Source organism: Hylobates moloch, unplaced genomic scaffold (genome assembly GCF_009828535.3).
Source record: "Hylobates moloch isolate HMO894 unplaced genomic scaffold, HMol_V3 SCAFFOLD_19, whole genome shotgun sequence".
Lineage (NCBI taxonomy): Eukaryota > Metazoa > Chordata > Mammalia > Primates > Hylobatidae > Hylobates > Hylobates moloch.
Window position 1 is genome coordinate 42,894,127 of NW_026652294.1, and position 20,960 is coordinate 42,915,086.

Here is a 20,960-nt window from a genome sequence, read left to right on the forward strand (position 1 = left end):
AGCATAGGGAGACATAGGGCAACTCATGTTATCCAACACATTAGTTGGACAAACCCAAATGCTGTGCCCGGATTGGGCACCAAAGTTAGAAAATGTCTAATTTTTGAAGTCATTAAGTCAACACTGTTAGCATTCATGATAAAGATACCGTTATTCACCATACTTCATATTTGGCTGGATGGGAGGCCATAATGTCTACCCAAAAAGTATTAGCTACTGAAAGGCACGGCACTGAAAGCCTTGAGGACTACGGGAGCTCCAAGCACACAAAAGTGGTAAAGGAAGGAATCATCTGGAGAAGGCCAGCTGGCCACAAATATGTTCCCATAGAGAGGAATTCTTTTGGGAATTCACCACAGTTAGACATCTGTCTCTCAGCCTCACAAGATGAGGAACCAGGTCCTGTGAGTATCCCAGAGCTGACTGGAAGGGGTACTGATTCCCACTAACCAAACTCACAAAAGCCTGATGTACCAAATGCCCAGTGGCCAATTTATTCTGTTTCAATAACAACTAGGCACAATTTTCAAAGGGCCATATACTGACAGCAGACTGCCCAGAAATTATCTCCCTATGTAGGAAAACTACAGAAGACAAGTTCTTAGACTTTTAATACCCAATACAGTAGCCATTAATGACAGGTGACTACTGAGCCTTGAAATGCGATAGTCCAAATTGAGATGTGCTATAAGCTTACATTACACACCACATTTCAAAGCCATAAGACCAAAAACTATAAAATAGTCTAGTAATTTTATATTTATTATACATTGAAATGATATTTGGTATTTTAGATATACTGAGTTAAATAAAAGTTAAATTCACCTGTTTGGTTTTTTACTTTTAAAATGTGAATTCCAGAAAATTTTTAATTACCTATGTGGCTCTCATATGTGGTTTGCATTCTATTTCATTTAGGCAGTGCATATATTAGATGGAGCTATGGCCAGCCCAGAATCTGGGAGAGGCTAGGAACTAATTTTCTCCTTTTTTTTTTTTTGGAGACAGAGTCTTGCTCTGTCACCCAGGCTGGAGTGCAGTGGTGCGATCTTGGCTCACTGCAACCTCCGCCTCCCGGGTTCAAGTGATTCTCCTGCCTCAGCCTCCCAGCTTCCGCCACCACGCCCAGCTAATTCTTGTATTTTTTTAGTAGAGACGGGGATTCACCTTATTGGCCAGGCTGGTCTCAAACTCCTGACCTTGTGATCCACCCACCTCAGCCTCCCAAAGTGCTGGGATTACAGGTGTGAGCCACTGCGCCTGGCCAGGAACTGATTTTTATCATTCAAACGTGTGATGGCGTCAGGCTTTTTTTTCTATGCTTCAGTGGTTGATTGCCCCTCCTGATTGACAAAATCTGTTTCTAAAGATGTGACGCTGTTCAAGTTTTAAAGTCTGGCTTGCTGACTGGGGATCTAATCTGGCTCTTTTTTTTTTTTTTTTTTTTTTTTTTATTTTGAGACGGAGTCTTGCTCTGTTGCCAGGCTGGAGTGCAGTGGCACGACCTCGGCTCACTGCAACCTCCACCTCCTGGGTTCAAGCTATTCGCTATTCTGCCTCAGCCTCCCAAGTAGCTGGGATTACAGGTGCCCACCACCATGCTCGGCTAATTTTTGTATTTTTTAGTAGAGATGAGGTTTCACCATGTTGGCCAGGCTGGTCTCCAACTCCTGACCTCAAGTGATCCGCCCGCCTCGGCCTCCCAACGTGCTGGGATTACAGGTGTGGGCCACCGCGCCCAGCCTACCCTGGCTCTTTATTCTGATGTACTGTGTGTTGACTTGAATAGTTCAGGTCTGGAAGGGTGGGCCGTGCTATGGCCCTTTCATCCCCACCCACTGGGCAGCTATCCTGGCCCCTATGCATTTGGCCCTCCAGTACTCTACCAGAATACCTGAATAGAAAGGCTGCTGCCAGCCCAGCCTGGAAGCCAGCCTGGAAGGAGTGGGACCCTTATCACTTTCACTTCTTCCCATGTCCTCAGCTCCCAGTGTCTTAAACAAATGAAAACTCCTTGCCAAGAACATCTTCATAGGGAAGAAAAAGCAGAGAAGAGCTAAGCCTCCGGACAGGTTACAGCATGGAGCCCCTCCAGGAGGGAGGACGTGGGTGCTGCTGCCCTGTGCCCTGGCCCTCTGTGGACTGAACGCCCGCTGCATGACCGTGAGCCCAGGGCAACAGCTGCTTCAGACACACCAGAGGCGCCCTTTGCAGATGGAGGTTCCTGGCCTCATTCCCAGAGGTATGAGTCCTTAGTTTGGACTACAGCCTATGAATCCAAGCTTTTAACAGGCTCCCTGACTTCAAAGAACGAAGACCTACAGGAAAAATGAGGTTTTCACTCTGTATTATGCCAAGGAAAGATTATGAAAGCATTTGTTGATAGGGATGAACGAAAGGGTTAAGGTCACAGCCAGATAGCCCTCCTATCCTGAAAAGGGGCCACCCAGGCTGTAGTTCTCCCAGAGTTTCCCTGCAATGCCAAAACCAAGGAAGCACCTTGTAGACCCTGAAATGCAGCATTTTCTTGAGCAAAGCGTCCAGTGTTTTAAGTTTTCTTTTTGTTGACTCGACCTGTGAGCAAGTAAGTGTGAATATTAATCGCTGTTAAACAGGATTCAGGCCAGAGGAGTTTAGGAAACTGGTTGAATGAACGTAGGTGTCTTTGCTGCAGTATAGCTTGAGACATTTTTTTTTTTTTTTTTTTTGAGATGGAGTTTCGCTCTTGTTGTCCAGTCTGGAGAGCAATGGCGCAATCTCAGCTCACCGCAACCTCTACCTCCCAGGTTCAAGCAATTCTGCTGCCTCAGCCTCCTGAGTAGCTGGGATTATAGGCATGCGCCAGCATGCCCGGTTAATTTTGTAATTTTAGTAGAGAGGGGGTTTCTCCATGTTGGTCAGGCTGGTCTCGAACTCCCAACCTCAGCTGAATCACCTACCTCCACCACAAAGTGCTGGGATTACAGGCGTGAGCCACCATGCCCAGCCAATGATTTTTTATTTTCTTCTTTTCCTAAATGACTCCTGGTTCTCTTCTCCAGGGCTGTCCCTGCTTCACTGGCAAGCTGAGAGACAGAACATTCTTTAGAGTTCCATCACTTGCGCATTCAATTAGTATGTGTAAAATTATTGTCAGAATACATTATAATCTTATTATAAGCAGATGTGAGAAATTTTTAAGAAAGCCAAGTTACACATATTATGTTCCTCTGCTTTCAAAATGATGTTAGATTTCTGAAGGGTGTTAAAAATTAAGTATTGCATATATTTTAAAATTTATTAGATCTTAGAGTAATTTTAAGTTCACAGCAAAATTGCACAGAAGGTATGGAGATTTCCCGTACACCTGCTGCCCTCAGAGACAAATTATCCCTCCTCAACTCTCAAATTCCCCACCAGAGTGGTACTTTTCTTATAATTGATGAATCTATACTCATACATCATTATCACCCAGGGTTCATGGTTTACATTGGGGTTCATTCTCAGTGTTAGACTTTCTATGGGTCTGGACAAATAAATAATGACTTGTACCCACCATTACAGTATCATAAAAAGTAGTTTCACTGCCCTAAAACTCCTTTGTATTGGATATATTTTAAACTTTTTTTGTTTTCAGAGATGGAGTCTTTCTCTATTGCCCAGACTGGAGTGTGGTGGTGTGATCACGGCTCAAGAGATTTTCCCACCTCAGCCACATGCGTAGCTGGAACTACAGGTGCACACAACCACACCCGACTAACTTTTTATTTTTATTTTTGTAGAGATGGGGTCTCACTATGTTGCCAGGCTGGTCTCCAACTACTGGTCTCAAACGATCCTCCTGCCTTGACCCAAAGTGTTGGAATTAACAGGCATGAGCCACTGTGCCTGGCTATTTTCAACTTTTTTCAAGCACATTCTCTCTTCTTACAACAAAACTTATAGAAACAGTTCGTATGCCTTCACTGTTTTCAGAAACGGCACATCTCTGTGTGAGGGATGGTAACACAGAGTGAGCTGTTGACTTAGCCCAGGGAAATGACCAGAAACAAGGACTTCGGAGTCCAGGGCTCCATCTGAGTTCATCTGTATCTGCCTCGCTCTGGCCCAGTCCTCAAAGCACATCCCAAACACCAGGACATTTCCGTTGCATAGTCCAGTGTGCCGCCAGCAGTCCACAACCTGACACCTTAGGAGCTCTGCTGAGTCATGTTATCGGGTGACTCCAGAATGGGGCCTTTATTCCCCTATCAACTCACAGGACAGACGACATTCACATGTACGGCATCTTCCCATAGACGCACCCAAATTTCATACAACCCCAAACAATTTTGTGTAGAAGCAAATTTAGTAGAACTATATTTTGCTGTACTGTTTGTAAAGGCATTTTATAACTATGGAAGTTAATTGGCCATTGAAAACTTCTTAAAATTTGTATTCTAAAGGGAAAAATGAATACAGTATGGCCTGTATTTTTTAAAAAATATCTGTTGGACTCATTTCAATTTTGAAGTGAGTCATGACTTTTCGACACATCTTCTTAACCAAAGGTTGGCAAACAAGTAGTGCTATTGTATGCACATAAAAATTTGTACTAAAACTGGCATTTGTAGTTTTTAACGTAAGCCAGGCATGGTGGCTTACACCTGTAATCCTAGCACTTTGGGAGGCCTAGGCGGGTGGATCACTTAAGGCCAGGAGTTTGAGACTAGCCTAGCCAACATGGCAAAATCCCATCTCTACTGGAAATACAAAAATTAGCCGGGCATAGTGGCTATGACAGGAGGATTGCTTGAGGCCAGGAGTCTGTAGACCAGTCTGGGCAACATAGTGAGACCCTATCTCGAGGAAAAAAAAAATTAAAAATTCGGCCGGGTGTGGTGGCTCACGCCTGTAATCCCAGCATTTTGGGAGGCCAAGGTGGGTGGATTACGAGGTCAGGAGCTTAAGACCAGCCTGGACAAGATGGTGAAACCCCGCCTCTACTAAAAATACAAAAATTAGCCGGGCTTGGTGGTGGCTGCCTGTAATCCCAGCTACTCGGGAGGCTGAGGCAGGAGAATTGCTTGACCCTGGAAGGCAGAGGTTGCAGTGAGCTGAGATCACACCACTGCACTCTAGCCTGGGTGACAGGGCAAAACTCCATCTCAAAAAAAAAAAAAAAAAAAATTAAAAATTCAGTTCCTTTTTCACATTAGTTACCTTTCATGTGTTCAGTAGCCACATGTGATCTTATTAGCACAGATACAGAATGTCTTTACTGTCATAGGAAGCCCTGGTGGATGATGGTATTTTAGGCAAAAAGGCTAGGTTTTCTGTTTGGTAATGTACACTATTGTGTATGTTTTTGCCAAAGCTATGTTACTTTTTTTTTTTTGACAGAGTCTTGTTCTGTTGCCCAGGCTGGAGTTCAGTGGCATGATCTTTGCTCACTGCAACCTCTACCTTCTAGGTTCAAGCAATTCTTGTGCCTCAGCCGTCCAAGTAGCTGGGATTACAGGCATGTACCATTACACCCAGCTAATTATTTTTTTTCTTGTAGATACCAGGCCTCACTGTGTTTCCCAGGCTGGTTTCATACTCCTGGGCTCAAAGTGATCCTCCTGCCTTGGCTTCCCAAAGTGCTGAGATGATAGGCATGAGCCACTGTGCCCAGCTCTCAATTTGTAATTTTATAATTTTAATTCACTTGCATTTAAATAGCCACATGTGGCTAGTGGCTATCGTATGAGACACTGTAAACCTAAAATATATGTATTTGGGTCCTGTAATGTAAGGCCAAGGACAATGGATAAGGACTTGCCTTGTAGCTGTGTTTGCTAAAGAGAATATCAGGTAGTTTCCCCATAAAGCACAATACTTCATCCTGCCCCTAAAGGTGAATTTCAGCCCTTCTCTCCTAAAATGGCTTGTAGCCCTTAAAGGCCATTTTTTTTTTCCATTCACAGCAATCACTTTTCCCACTGACCTCTCTCCTGGTTCTTTTCTCCAGGGCTGTATCAGTCAGGTACGGCTGCTGTAACAAAATACCATAGACCATGTGGCTTAAACAACAGACATTTATTTCTCATAGTTCTGGAGGCCGAAAGTCTAAGATCAAGCACTGGCAAATTTGGTTTCTGGTGAGGGCTCTCTTCTGGGCTTGTGGACAGGTGTCTCCTCTCTGTGTCCTCAAATGGCAGGGAGGCAGAGCAAGAAACGGGGAAAGTAGGAGACAGACTGAGAGATTTCTTCCGCTTCTCATAAGGCGAAAGTCCTATCAGATTAGTCCTTCATCCGTATAACGTCACTTAACCTTAATTACCTCCTTAAAGACTCTATTTGCAATACAGTCACATGGAGGGTTGGGGCTTCAACATATGAATTTGCCAGGGACACAGCCCAGTCCATAGCAGGGGGTTTTCTCACCTGTCCACCCTGCAGCTGCTGCCCACAGAGAAGTTGCTGCATTAGCCTGACTTACCGTTGGAGCCTCCTGTACCCAGACTCAGTGCTTCTACCAGCCACCAACCCACAGCACTTTTGTGCTGCTCAGGCCTCAAGGGGCATCAACCTATGACATCAGTGGTTTTACCTTGCTTTTGCCCCTCCTTATCACTCTCACTCACATGATTCTGATTCTCATTCACAAATAGGACGAAGTGGTATCAAAGCTACTGGGCATTGGGAGTATGTCCTGTTAATGGGCATAATCCATCATGTCTGTTAGAAAAGAAGTGCTGACAAGGCCAGGCGCGGTGGCTCACGCATGTAATCCCAGCACTTTGGGAGGCCGAGGCGGGTGGATCACGAGGTCAGGAGATCGAGACCATCCTGGCTAACACGGTGAAACCCCGTCTCTACTAAAAATATAAAAAATTAGCCGGGCGTGGTGGCAGGCGCCTGTAGTCCCAGCTACTCGGGAGGCTGAGGCAGGAGAATGGCGTGAGCCCGGGAGGCGGAGCTTGCAGTGAGCCAAGATCGTACCACTGCACTCCAGCCTGGGCGACAGAGCGAGACTCCGTCTCAAAAAAAAAAAAGAAAAGAAGTGCCGACAACCACTGATCTGGGGCGCCTCCTATCTCCCTGGGAGGCAACGTGCTTCAGCCACTGCTGCCTCTGCCACAGTGCGGGCTCCAAGCTGTCTTGGCACGTGTCTGCAATAGCCATCCCCTAGTTTCTTTCCCTGGCTAAGGCTCTTTCTTAAAAACACACCTGCAAATGTGTCATATCTAAGCCTTTCCATGACTGATCCAACTTGACTGTGTTTACTTACATCTTCTGTACCTCTGCAGTACATAGATCCAGCATTATTCCTGGGTTAATATGCACTTATGCCTGCATTTCTTTATAATTGCTATTAAGTTATCACCCAAGCCTTTTCCATGAATACAAACCCTGCTTCCTCAGCTAAACTGGAAACTCCTCAAGCAAAGACTCTCCTAATTGCTGTACATTTCTGGAGGAAAAAAGTCTGGTATAGCTCTCTCTCTCTCTGTTTACCATGGGTCTGAGTAAAGGGAGGGAGGTCAACTACATTGGTTCACTCCTCAGGATATGTCTTTCTGTTGAAAATAATTTGTTTGCCTACCAATGCAGATAGTCTGTAGCCTGAAAAGGATTCAATGGGCTTCCTTTTTATAAATCAGGGATTTGGAAAATTACACACACATACACTATAATCAGTCCACTAAAAGTTAGTAGAATTGATTATTCATGGCGATTTTTCAGTTTTTGAATAATTCCTTTTACATACTTAGAGGTTTTTTTGGCCTAAACAGAGAAAGGTAAAAACTTTAAAGGAAAATTTATAATTGTGGTAGCAATCTCTGAAAATTGTTATTGAAACAATGCTTAAAAGTAACTCATGTGGCCTTCTGCTTATGACCAACAAGCCAGATTTACCTTTACACCTTAAACTGCTAGAAAATTAGACAAGCTATGAAAAATATCAGTTTTCAGATATTAAACAACAGGCAGAATAAGACTATGATACTTGAGAGAAAGGAAATAAGAAATGTGAGCCCTTCATTGCACAAGCTACAGGTTACAGTTCAGGAACCCAGAACAGCCCCACAGTCTTGCTGAATTGGAAAGACGTAGAATTTGCGGAGTACAGTACCTAAGGTGGGGAGCTGCACAGAGAAAGAGCTCCAGAGATCCACAGAAGGAATCCCCTTGAGACTTTGGCTCTGCACATGAGTGAGAGGAAACTACCCATGGCTGAGAAGGAACCACCAGAAAAAACTACAGAGAACAATTCTCAGAGTTCACAAAGCGCTGGGAATAGTTTGTGTTCCTGTTAGCCAGAGTAGAAATAACTCAAAAAATAGGAGGTGTCAGGGAGAATTCCCAGAAGTGTATCAGCTTAGTAATGGGGCTGCATTGAACCTAGACTAAAAGCTGGTCTGACCCCCCGCTAACAAACTTAAATGCAAGCCACCAACAGATCCATTGATTTCAAGTAAATTAAGTGCAGGCTAAAAATAAATTCCACCACTGTTTAAAGGAGTATGACAAAATTCAGCACTCAATAATGTAAAATTCATAGTGCCTGACACAGAGTAAACAAATTACAGCCACGTAAAGAAGTAGGAATACATGGGCCGTGCGCGGTGGCTCACGCCTGTAATCCCAGCTCTTTGGGAGGCTGAGGCAGGCGGATCACGAGGTCAGGAGATCAAGACCATCCTGGCTAACATGGCGAAACCCCGTCTCTACTAAAAATACAAAACATTAGCCAGGCGTGGTGGCAGGCGCCTGTAGAGCTTGCAGTGAGTGGAGATCGCCACTGCACTCCAGCCTGGGCAACAGAGAGAGACTCCATCTCAAAAAAGAAAAAAATGTGATCAATTGAAATGAAGCCAGAAATGACAGAGACAATGGAAGACAAAGATGTTAAAACAACTATTATAAGTTTGCAGCATATATTCAAGAAGCTAGAAGAAAACAAGAGTATGATAATGTAAAACATGTAAGATATTTATTAAAAGACCCAAATGGAATTTATAGAGATGAAAAATACAATATTGATATGAAAAAATGAACTTTGGAGGATTCACAGCTGAGTAGGCACTGCAGGAGAAAAGATCAGTAACCATGAATACACAGCAATAAAAATACCTAGAATGATGAAAAAACTGAAAAAAGTAAACAAATCACTAGGTCCTGTAGGATAATATCAAGTGGTCTAACATACATGTAATTGGTGTCCCAAAAGGATGGGGTTGGTGATGGGGAAGGGGGGGCCAAAAAAACTATTTGAAGAAATAAGGGCCACAGTTTTGCAAATTTGATGAAAACCACAAAACCTGTAGGTACAAGAAGCTCAACAAGCCCCATGCAGAATAAGCCTAATGAAAACATTGTAAATACACCTCATAATAAAACTGCTGAAACCCAGGGATAAAGAAAAATTTTAAAAGCAGCAAGAGGAGAAAAATAAAAATTAGATTTAAAGGATCAAAGAAAAGAATGATGGCAGACTTCTTGTCAGAAGCTGTGCAAGCCAGAAGAAAGTGGAGAACTGTCATTAAAGTACTAAAAGAAAAAAAACTGTAAACTTAGAATTCTTTGCCCAGGAAAAAATAGCTTTAAAAAAAGAAAACTAAGTAAAGATGTTTTCAGACAACTGAAATAATTCATAGCCAACAAGCCTGTGAGACAAGAAATGTTAAAGAAATTTCTTAGAACCCGGGAGGCGGAGGTTGTGGTAAGCTGAGATTGCGCCACTGCACTCCAGCCTGGGTAACAGAGCAAGACTCTGTCTCAAAAAAAAAAGAAAGAAAGAAATTTCTTAGAAAGAAAGAAAATGATATCATATGGAAATTTGGATCTAAACAAAGAAATAATGGTCTCCACAGATGGTAAATATGTGAGTAATATGAAAGACATCTTTACTCATCCAAAATCTTTTTTTAAAAAAATAGACTGTTTAAAACAAAAACAATAAAAATTTACTGTGGGCTTTAAGCATATGTAAAACCAAAATGTATGCCAACAACAGCATGAAAAATGAGAGGAGAGAAATAGAAGCATATTGTATATGATTCTTACACCATATGTGGAGTGGTATAATTTTGAAGTTAGGATGTGATGAGTTAGAGATATGTATTGTAAATCCTACAGTAGCATTCAGCAAACTATTGGCCAACAGGCCAAATCCAGCCCACAACCTGCTTTGGCAAGTAAACATTGGAAGACAGCCACAATCATTCATTTATACATTGTCTATGGCTATTTTTGTGCTACAATAGCAGAATTGAGTAGTGTCAGCAGAGATCATGTAGCCCACAAAGCCTGTAATATTTATTTACTATTTGACACTTTACAGGAAAAAAAAAAAAGGTTTGTGAATTCTTGCCCTAGAGCAGCCAAAAAATAAATAATCTATAATTATTGTAGTTACTGTATTGGTAACTACATTAAATATAAATGGCTTAAGTGCCCAGGGTACTGATTAGAACTGCCAGATCCGATTTTTAAAAAGCAAGACCTAGCTATATGCTGTTATGTCAGGAGTCCTGTCATGTCAGGAGTCCTGTCTCCAGACCAACCGTACATTTGGAGATTTGCTAGAAGGATTCATGAGTTTCAGCATATGATTGTATTAATACATATGGCTAAAATTTATTATGGTGCTGTAGTAAGAATACACACATAGCCAGATCATAAGAGAAAAAGACATAGGTGGAGTCAGGAGAAATCTATGTACAGGTTTCCATATGCTGCCTCCCTCTCATGAAGGATCACATAGAGTGCATCCTTTCTCCAGCACTGGAAATGGAGTAACATTTGTGTAACATTTCTGCCCAGGGAATTCCATTAGAGACCCCAGTACCCAAAGATTTTGTTAGGAGCTGGTCACGTAGGCACCCTCTGTCTAGTACATTCCAAAATTCCATGCTTCCAAGTGGGAAGTAGGTATTCAGTGTAAACCAAATTGTTTGCACAGTCTGGATACAGTCAACCACCCTTTTCTATTAACCGCTAACGAGGAGCTAAGTTTCTAGATGCCAGCCACAGGCCAACCTTGCTAGCAGGCATTTCTAAGGACAGCAGTCTCAAGCTTGCCCCTTAACTCTTTCAGCACAGCTGATTACCAAAACAAAGGACAAAAAAACTTTACGTATCCAACTAAACACGGGTTAGAAGAAAAAGATGAGAAAAAATATAAAACCACTAATCAAAACAAAGTTGTAGAGGCTATATAAAAATCAAACTATATTTTTAAATAAGCAATATTACCATGGATGAAGAGGAGTATTATATAATAACTCAATTTGTCAAGAGGATATAACAATCCTAAGTGTATAGGCACCTCATAACAAAGCGTCAAAATACATAAAGCAAAAAAATGATAGAATCAAAAGGAGAAATAAACAAATCCACAATTATAGTTGGTTTCAAAACTCCTCTCTCAATAGTTAGTAGAACAAGTAGACAGAAAACTAGTTAGGATAAAAAAGACTTGGCAAAATTATCAACCAACTTAACCAATTTCACAGACACTCCAACAATGGCAGAATACACATACTTTTCAAGAGTACACAGAACACTCACCAAAATCAACTATATTTTATGTCATAAAGCAATATGAGAGGATTAAAATCATACACAGTATATTAACTGACCCTAGCGTAATTGAACTAAAAATCAACAACAGAAATATATCAGAAAACCCAAAAGTATTCGGAAATTAAATAGCACATCTCTAAATAATTCTAACTATATTGAATAAAATTAAAATAAAAAATATAAAATTGGTAACGTGTAATTAAAGCAGAACTTAGACAGAAATGTGTAGCATGAGATGCCAATATCAGCAGTGAAAAAAGTTCCCAAGTCAATTATCTAAGCTGCACCTTAAGAAACTAGAAAAAAAATGGCAAAACAAACCCAAAGTAAACAAAAGGAAGGAAATAATAAAGAGCAGAATTAATGAAAGTGAAAACAAAAAAATTATAAAACTTTATGAAACCAAAAGCTGGTTCTTTTAAAAATGAATAAAATTAATAAACATTTACCTGAATTTATAAGAAAAAAAGAAAAAACAAAAACTTGAAAAAATCAGAATGGAAGGGGAGATATCATCATAAATCCTATAGACATTAAAAGCATTATAAGCGAATAATATGAATAATTTTCTGCAATCAAATTAAACCACTTAAATGAAGTGAACCAATTCCCTATGAGACTCCATCAAAGCTCACCCAAGTAAAATGTATAACCTAAATAGCCCGTATGTGTTTAAAAAATTGAATTCATGATTTAAAATTTCCCACAAAGAAAACCCCTGATCCACAAAGTATCCTTGGTAAATTCTACAAACATTTAAGGATGAAATAATACCAATTTTACATAAACTCTCCTACTTCCAGGAAGAGGGATAGACTTATGTTTCCCTATTCCTCCTGCTAGGTATAAATAAAAACCATGGCCATTTTATATAGAAGAAACATAAGACTCAGAAACATGTAGAGAGGAATGAAGACTATCTAGGAACCTCAGGACCCAAGAAAGGAAATGATAGTGAGTTTCTTGGATTTTCTTTATGCCTCATAGACCTCAGAATGGGAGAAAAAAAAGCCAGCAAGCCAGAAATGCCAGTGGATGCAGACAAAACAACAACAACAACAACAAAACTGTTCTCTTCAGCAGAAAGAGATGAACCAGCAAAGAGACAGCCTAGCAAGACAGAAAACTTTTAGACAATAAGCATGCTACTTCAGCCATACACCACAGAAAAAACAGGATTCCTTATCATGATGGAAATGTTTTGTGTCTTGACTGTATCAATGTCAATATCTTGGTTGTGATATTGTACTATAGTTTTGCAAGCTGTTACCAAGGGGAAACCAGGTAAAGGGTACACAAGATCTGTCTGTATTATTCCTTACAACTATAAATATACCTATAATTATCTCAAAATTGTTAAGTTTTTTAAATCACCATACAAAACCTGCAGATGTTTATAACAGCATTATTCATAACTGCCAAAACTTGGAAGCAACCAAGATGTACTTCAGTAGGTAAATAAACTGCAGTACATCCAGACAGTGGATATTATTCAATGCTTTAAAAAAAATCAGCTATCAAGCCATGAAAAGAAACAGAGGGAACTTAAACACATATTACTAAGTGAAAGATGCCAGTATGAAAAGGCTACATACTGTATTATTCTAACTATGTGACATTCTGAAAAAGGTAAAACAATGGAGGCAGTAAAAACACTGGTTGCCCAGAGTTGAGTGAGGATGGCATGAGTAGGTCAAGCACGGAAAAATTTTAGGACACTAAACAATAATGATGAATATGATACTATAATGGTGGATACTTGTCATATACTATAATGATACAACATGATACTATGTTTGTACCATACTGTAATGGTGGATACATACAATTATAATGCAATGATATATGATACTATAATGGTGGATACGTGTCATTACACTATAATGATACAATATGATACTATAGTGGTAGATACATGTCATTATAAATTTGTCCAAACACATAGAATGTACAACACAAAGGGCAAACCCTATGGTAAACTATGGACTCTGAGTGATAATGAGGTGAATGCAGGTTTATCACTTGTAACAAATGTACCGCTCTGGTGGGGAATGTTGATAGTGGCGGAGACTGTGCATGTGTGGAGGCAGAAGATATAAGGGGAATCTCTGTACTTTCTGCTCAATTTGCTGTGAAACTAAAACTGTCCTAAAAAAAAAAAAAGTATATTAAGAAAAGGCATAGAGAAAACTTCTCAACACATCTTATGAAAACAGAATTAACGTGACACCAAATACATTATGAGCAAATGACAGATCAGCTTTCCTCATAAACACAAATGCAAAATTCCTTAGCAAAATGTTAACAAATCAAATCACACAATATAAGAAAAAGATAATATATCATGGCTAAATGCGGTAATCCTAGGAATATAAGATTAGTTTTAAGATTCAAAAATCAGTCAGTGAAGTTTACCATATTAATGTGCTAAATTTAAAAATCATATGATCATCTTCATAAATGCAGAAAAGGCGTTTGACAAAATTTAACACCCAATCTTCATTTTAAAATATATAAAAAAAAAACAGAAATCAAAGGAAATGTCAACTTAAAGGATATCCAAAGAAAACATATTTAATTGTGAGGGACTGCCTGCTTTCTAAGTTTGGGGAAAAGGCAAGGTTTTCCACCCTCATCACTTTTGTTCTTCATTGCCATGAATGTCCTTGATAATGCGGTAAGGGAAGACATGGCTACACAGATGGGATCTCATAAAACAAAGGGAATTGTCTTCTTTGATAATTTATTTTGTCCTTTGCACTAAATTTAATCTTTATACTTAATGTTATTTTATTAAATAATCGGCTATTTAAAGGGAAACAATTATTACATAAGCTATACATTGCATGTAGCAATGAATTATCACATAACTACAGATATGAGGAAGACTGTATTGTCTCAGAAGCTTGATTTGGGCTCAGAGATATAAGCAGCATATTAAACCCGTTTCTCAGAAGCCTGTGTACACTAAAGCAGAGATTCCAAACAAAGGAAACAGTTTTTTTCTATTTTAACCTAATAATGATATTCATTTCAGCACATCCTTAGGGAAATCTACCAGAAGAAACTTGCTCATCAAATTCGGGTTTGGTTGAAAGTGATAAATTTTGGTGGCACATACAGGGCTCTTTTATGTCCCATTGAGCCTTGATGTGGCCTCAGATTCATCACAACACCCTGCTCTGGTCATCCACCTCAAAACATCTGGATAGATACATGGAATGAAATCTATTTTCTATCCCTGTAATAAAGTCCTGTTACTTGGGGGAAAACGTTTGTAATTCACACTGTACTCATTCAGGCTGGTCCATCTGTCGCTGGTCTGATTAGGGATATTTGTCTTTTCTTTAAAACATTGAGGTTTTTATGTCTTAAAGTAGTCCGGCCACCAGACACTACAGTCTAGAAAGTGAATTCGTAATAATTACACTCCATGTGGGAAGTTCATAAAGAAGTTACCAGTTTAGTTTATTTCTTATAAATCAGGAGCCTCTGGCTGTCACTTAGGAGACTGAAATATGTTCATCTTAAGGTAGGTATGCTTAACTGTTTTTAAGAATTCCAAAAGTGAGCCAGGTGCGGTGGCTCACGCCTGTAATCCCAGCACTTTGGGAAGCCAAGGCAGGTGGATCACCTGAGGTCAGGAATTCGAGACCAGCCTGGCCAACATGGTGAAACCCCGTCTCTACTAAAAATACAAAAATTAGCCGGGTGTGGTAGTGGGCGCCTGTAATCCCAGCTACTTGGGAGGCTGAGGCAGGAGAATTGCTTGAGCTTGGGAGGCGGAGGTTGCAGTGAGCTGAGATCATGCAGTAGCATGATCGCATGGAAAAAAAAGCATCTTTATCTTAAAAAAAAAAAAAAAAAAAAAAGAATTCCAAAAGTGGCTGGGCGCAGTGGCTCATGCCTGTAATCCCAGCAGTTCCGGAGATCAAGGTGGGCAGATCACCTGAGGTCAGGGTCAGGAGTTCAAGACCAGCCTGGCCAACATGGCGAAACCCCATCTCTACTAAAAATACAAAAATTAGCTGGGCGTGGTGGCAGACACCTGTAATCCCAGCTACTCAGGAAGCTGAGGCAGGAGAATCGCTTGAACCTGGGAGGCGGAGGTTGCAGTGAGCTGAGATTACGCCCCTGCACTCCAGCCTAGGTGACAAAGCAAGACGCCATCTCCAAAAAAAAAAAAAAAGAATTCCAAAAGTTGAGAGAAAGAGTTAGACCTAGAATTCCATGTGCCAGTCTCCTGTCCCACAGGCCAGGAGATTCCAGGCCCTATGGAGGTGAGAACATCTTACATTTTAGCAGTCTGCCCTTGATGAGACAGCCAAACGTTGTCAGGTGCCCTAACACCTGTTACAGAAACCACAACAATAGAAATGGGGTCTTCAAGAAATTGCCACAGATCATTGGGAGAGCCAAAGTTACAAAGTTTGCTTTAAAGATGGTGTTCAGGCTGGGCACGGTGGCTCACACCTGTAATCCCAGCACTTTGGGAGGCTGAGGCGGGCTGATCACTTGAGGTCAGGAGTTCAAGACCAGCCAGGCCAACATGGTGAAACCCTGTCTCTAGTAAAAATGCAAAAATTAGCTGGTCATGGTGGCAGGTGCCTGTAATCCCAGCTACTCAAGAGGCTGAGGCAGAAGAATCACATGAACGTGGGAGGCAGAGGTTGTGAGCAGAGATTGCACCACTGCACTCCAGCCTGGGTGACAGAGACTCCGTCTCCAAAAATAAAAATAAAGATGGTGTTCAGCGTAAACCTTTCTTTACAAATGCTATCTACCTGTTGAGAGAGTGTCCCTTAAAGTTGATTACATATCCGATAGCTTGATTTCTGAAGGAAATCCCTGATTTGGGGGAAATAGATCTTTGTAGGCGCTGGCTTCTTGGGTTTCTAAGCTGCATGCAGGAGAGTCATGGAATTTAAGCTTTAGGGTAGGGTCACATGGCACTGAACCCCCAGGTGGTTGAAGGTCTGCAGTGGGAAGCAGTTGTGTCTTTTGAAACACTGTCAGTAGACAGTTGAGACTCTGACATCAGAGCAGGGAGGGTTTTCAAGGACCAGCTTCTGTGAGATAAACCTTCCAAAGCAAGTACTAGACAGGACAGTCATTGTGTCACCTACCCCTGGAGTCACGTTCAAATGACATGAACAAGGATGGATAACTCTTGTCTGCCTGGGTGCCATGAGCCAGGGGTCACTGAGGCCAGTTGTTTTCAGGGACTTCCCACCTTCTCATGCTTTCCCCCTCCCATTCTTTATCTTCAGGGGGAGCTGACTATGACCAGCCACATGGAGAACTTACAGAATGCCCTGTACTTCGATATGGTGCCAGAGTCCTGGGCTAGACGAGCCTACCCATCCACAGCAGGCCTGGCAGCCTGGTTTCCAGACCTCCTCAACAGAATCAAGGAGCTAGAGGCTTGGACGGGTGACTTTACAATGCCCTCCACTGTGTGGCTGACAGGCTTCTTCAACCCCCAGTCATTTCTGACTGCCATCATGCAGTCCACAGCTCGCAAGAATGAGTGGCCACTGGACCAGATGGCCCTGCAATGTGACGTGACGAAGAAGAACAGAGAAGAGTTTAGGAGTCCTCCTCGGGAAGGGGCCTACATCCATGGCCTCTTCATGGAAGGTGCCTGCTGGGACACACAGGTAAAGCTTGGGATGAACCAAAGGGCATCTTTCTGGGGGCTGATTAAATACACATTGCTTCCTATGGTGTGACTACTAAAAGAGATATTCCTGAATCTTTTTCTCTAGATAACCTTTCTTTCCTTGAGGCCATCAAGCTATTTTTATATAGCCAGGGGTGGTGCAAAGAGCATAAGCTTTGCAGAGGCAGTAGAGTGGAGAGGTTAATAGCAAGGGCTTTGGAACCAGACTGGCTGGATCTGAATCCCAGCACTACCATTTATTAACTCTAACCTTAGATATAGTTTCACCTTTCCAGACCTCACCTGTTAGATGGGAGAAGAGCATCATTGTAAAAATTAAACGAGCTAATATGTAAGACACTTGAACAGGGCCTGGCACATAGGCAGTGCTCAAAAAATGTTGGAGTCAGCTATCTCTGCTGCTGCTGCTGCCATGTGTCTGTCACCCAGGCTGGAGTGCAGTGGTATGATCTCGGCTCACTGCAACCTCTGCCTCCTGAGCTCAAGCAATTCTCCTGCCTCACCTCCTTGGTCCACTTTCCTCATTCATGAGCTCTCAAAGGGCAAGAATCTTCTGCCTTTTATGTTGTCCTACGTCGGCAAAGAGGAGCCAGTAGATATCACTTAAAGTGGCATTTTGAAAGGATTCCTCATCAAAGGCTAATAAAAACGTGAGTCATATGAGATTGGAGAAGATGTTTTGTCACCGGTAAGAAACACAAACAAGCACAGATGGCTGGGATGAATGAAATCAACCAGAATGGATAACTCTAGAAGTGTACACTTGTTGTACCTATAATCTGGAAAGAGTCCCTAGTCAAATATCCCACTTGACAGGTGACACTAAACTCTTAGCAGTTAATATAAAGCTAATGGGGCAAAACTGTTAGAAGATCCAGAAGATCCCAGGAGGCCATGTGAAAATGCAAATAGAGATTTACTTGGTTAAGTAGTACCCCCAGAAATTCATGTCCAGGCATAACCCCAGAATGAGTATTTAGAAATAAGGTCTTTGCAGATGTAATTAGTTAAGATGAGGTCATACTGGATTATCATGAACCTTAAATCCAATGATCAGTGCCCTTATAAGACTACACAGGTCTGGCGCAGTGGCTCACACCTGTAATCCCAGCACTTCGGGAGGCCGAGGCGGGCAGATCATCTGAGGTCAGGAGTTTGAGACCAGCCTGACCAACATGGAGAAACACCATCTCTACTAAAAATACAAAATTAGCTGGGCGTGGTGGTGCATGCCTGTTATCCCAGCTACTCGGGAGGCTGAAGCAGGAGAATCGCTTGAACCCAGGAGGTGGAGGTTGCAGTGAGCTGAGATCGCACCATTGCATTCCAGCCTGGGCAACAAGAGCAAAACTCCGTCTCAAAAAAAAAAAAAAAGAGGACGACGACCACATAGATGGGCACAAATATGGGAACAATAGACACTGGATTATTAGAGGGTGGAGGGAGGGGTGGGGGTTAATAAAAACTAACTATCCGGTACTATGCTCACTAACTAGATGAGGGGATCCATACTCCAAACCTCAGCATCATACAATATTCCCATGTAACAAATCTGCACATGTACCCCCTGTATCTAAGGGTTGAAATTTTTTTATTTTTTTTTCCTCTTTTTTTTTTCTTTATTATTATACTTTAGGTTTTAGGGTACATGTGCACAATGTGCAAGTTTGTTACATATGTATCCATGTGCTGTGTTGGTTTGCTGCACCCATTAACTCATCATTTAGCATTAGGTATATCTCCTAATGCTGTCCCTCCCCCCTCCCCCCAACCCACAACAGTCCCCGGAGTGTGATGTTCCCCTTCCTGTGTCCATGAGTTCTCATTGTTCAATTCCCACCTATGAGTGAGAACATGCGGTGTTTGGTTTTTTGTCCTTGCGATAGTTTACTGAGAATGATGTTTTCCAGTTTCATCCATGTCCCTACAAAGGACATGAACTCATCATTTTTTATGGCTGCATAGTATTCCATGGTGTATATGTGCCACATTTTCTTAATACTATTGTCTATCGTTATTGGACATTTGGGTTGGTTCCAAGTCTTTGCTATTGTGAATAGTGCCGCAACAAACATACGTGTGCATGTGTCTTTATAGCAGCATGATTTATAGTCCTTTGGGTATATACCCAGTAATGGGATGGCTGGGTCAAATGGTATTTCTAGTTTCAGATCCCTGAGGAATCGCCACACTGACTTCCACAATGGTTGAACTAGTTTACAGTCCCACCAACAGTGTATAAGTGTTCCTATTTCTCCACATCCTCTCCAGCACCTGTTGTTTCATGATTTTTTAATGATGGCCATTCTAACTGGTGTGAGATGGTATCTCACTGTGGTTTTGATTTGCATTTCTCTGATGGCCAGTGATGATGAGCACTTTTGCATGTGTTTTTTGGCTGCATAAATGTCTTCTTTTGAGAAGTGTCTGTTCATGTCCTTCGCCCACTTTTGGATGGGGTTGTTTTTTTCTTGTAAATTTGTTTGAGTTCATTGTAGATTCTGGATATTAGCCCTTTGTCAGATGAGTAGGTTGCAAAAATTTTCTCCCATTCTGTAGGTTGCCTGTTCACTCTTATGGTAGTTTCTTTTGCTGTGCAGAAGCTCTTTAGGTTAATTAGATCCCATTTGTCAATTTTGGCTTTTGTTGCCATTGCTTTTGGTGTTTTGGACATAAAGTCCTTGCCCACGCCTATGTCCTGAATGGTATTGCCTAGGCTTTCTTCTAGGGTTTTTATGGTTTTAGGTCTAACATGTAAGTCTTTAATCCATCTTGAATTAATTTTTGTATAAGGTGTAAGGAAGGGATCCAGTTTCAGCTTTCTACATATGGCTAGCCAGTTTTCCCAGCACCATTTATTAAATAGGGAATCCTTTCCCCATTGCTTTTGTCAGGTTTGTCAAAGATCAGATAGTTGTAGATATGTGGCATTATTTCTGAGGGCTCTGTTCTGTTCCATTGATCTATGTCTCTGTTGTGGTACCAGTACCATGCTGTTTTGGTTACTGTAGCTTTGTAGTATAGTTTCAAGTCAGGTAGCATGATGCCTCCAGCTTTGTTCTTTTGGCTTAGGATTGACTTGGCGATGCGGGCTCTTTTTTGGTTCCATATGAACTTTAAAGTAGTTTTTTCCAATTCCATGAAGAAAGTCATTGGTAGCTTGATGGGGATGGCATTGAATCTATAAATTACCTTGGGCAGTATGGCCATTTTCACGATATTGATTCTTCCAACCCATGAGCATGGAATGTTCTTCCATTTGTTTGTATCCTCTTTTATTTCATTGAGCAGTGGTTTGTAGTTCTCCTTGAAGAGGTCCTTCACATCCCTTGTAAGTTGGATTCCTAGGTATTTTATTCTCTTTGAAGCAATTGTGAATGGGAGTTCACTCATGATTTGGCTCTCTGTTTGTCTGTGATTGGTGTACAAGAATGCTTGTGATTTTTGTACATTAATTTTGTATCCTGAGACTTTGCTGAAGTTGCTAATCAGCTTAAGGAGATTTTGGGCTGAGACAATGGGGTTTTCTAGATATACAATCATGTCATCTGCAAACAGGGACAATTTGACTTCCTCTTTTCCTAACTGAATACCTTTTATTTCCTTCTCCTGCCTGACTGCCCTGGCCAGAACTTCCAGCACTACGTTGAATAGGAGTGGTGAGAGAGGGCATCCCTGTCTTGTGCCAGTTTTCAAAGGGAATGCTTCCAGTTTTTGCCCATTCAGTATGATATTGGCTGTG

At 41.4% G+C, this 20,960-nt stretch overlaps 1 protein-coding gene across 2 annotated transcripts in view; it reads left to right on the plus strand.

Annotated features, from left to right (window-relative positions):
• Window positions 1-20,960, plus strand: part of DNAH9 (dynein axonemal heavy chain 9) — a 370,372-nt gene that overhangs the window by 337,835 nt on the left and 11,577 nt on the right. For both annotated transcript variants that reach the window (XR_009211125.1, XM_032140114.2), the window contains one exon: window positions 16,806-17,195. Coding sequence is in view for 1 of the 2 variants with exons in the window: in XM_032140114.2 (XP_031996005.1) it covers window positions 16,806-17,195 (390 nt within the window). In the remaining variant the exon portion in view is untranslated. The remainder of the gene's footprint in view (window positions 1-16,805; window positions 17,196-20,960) is intronic.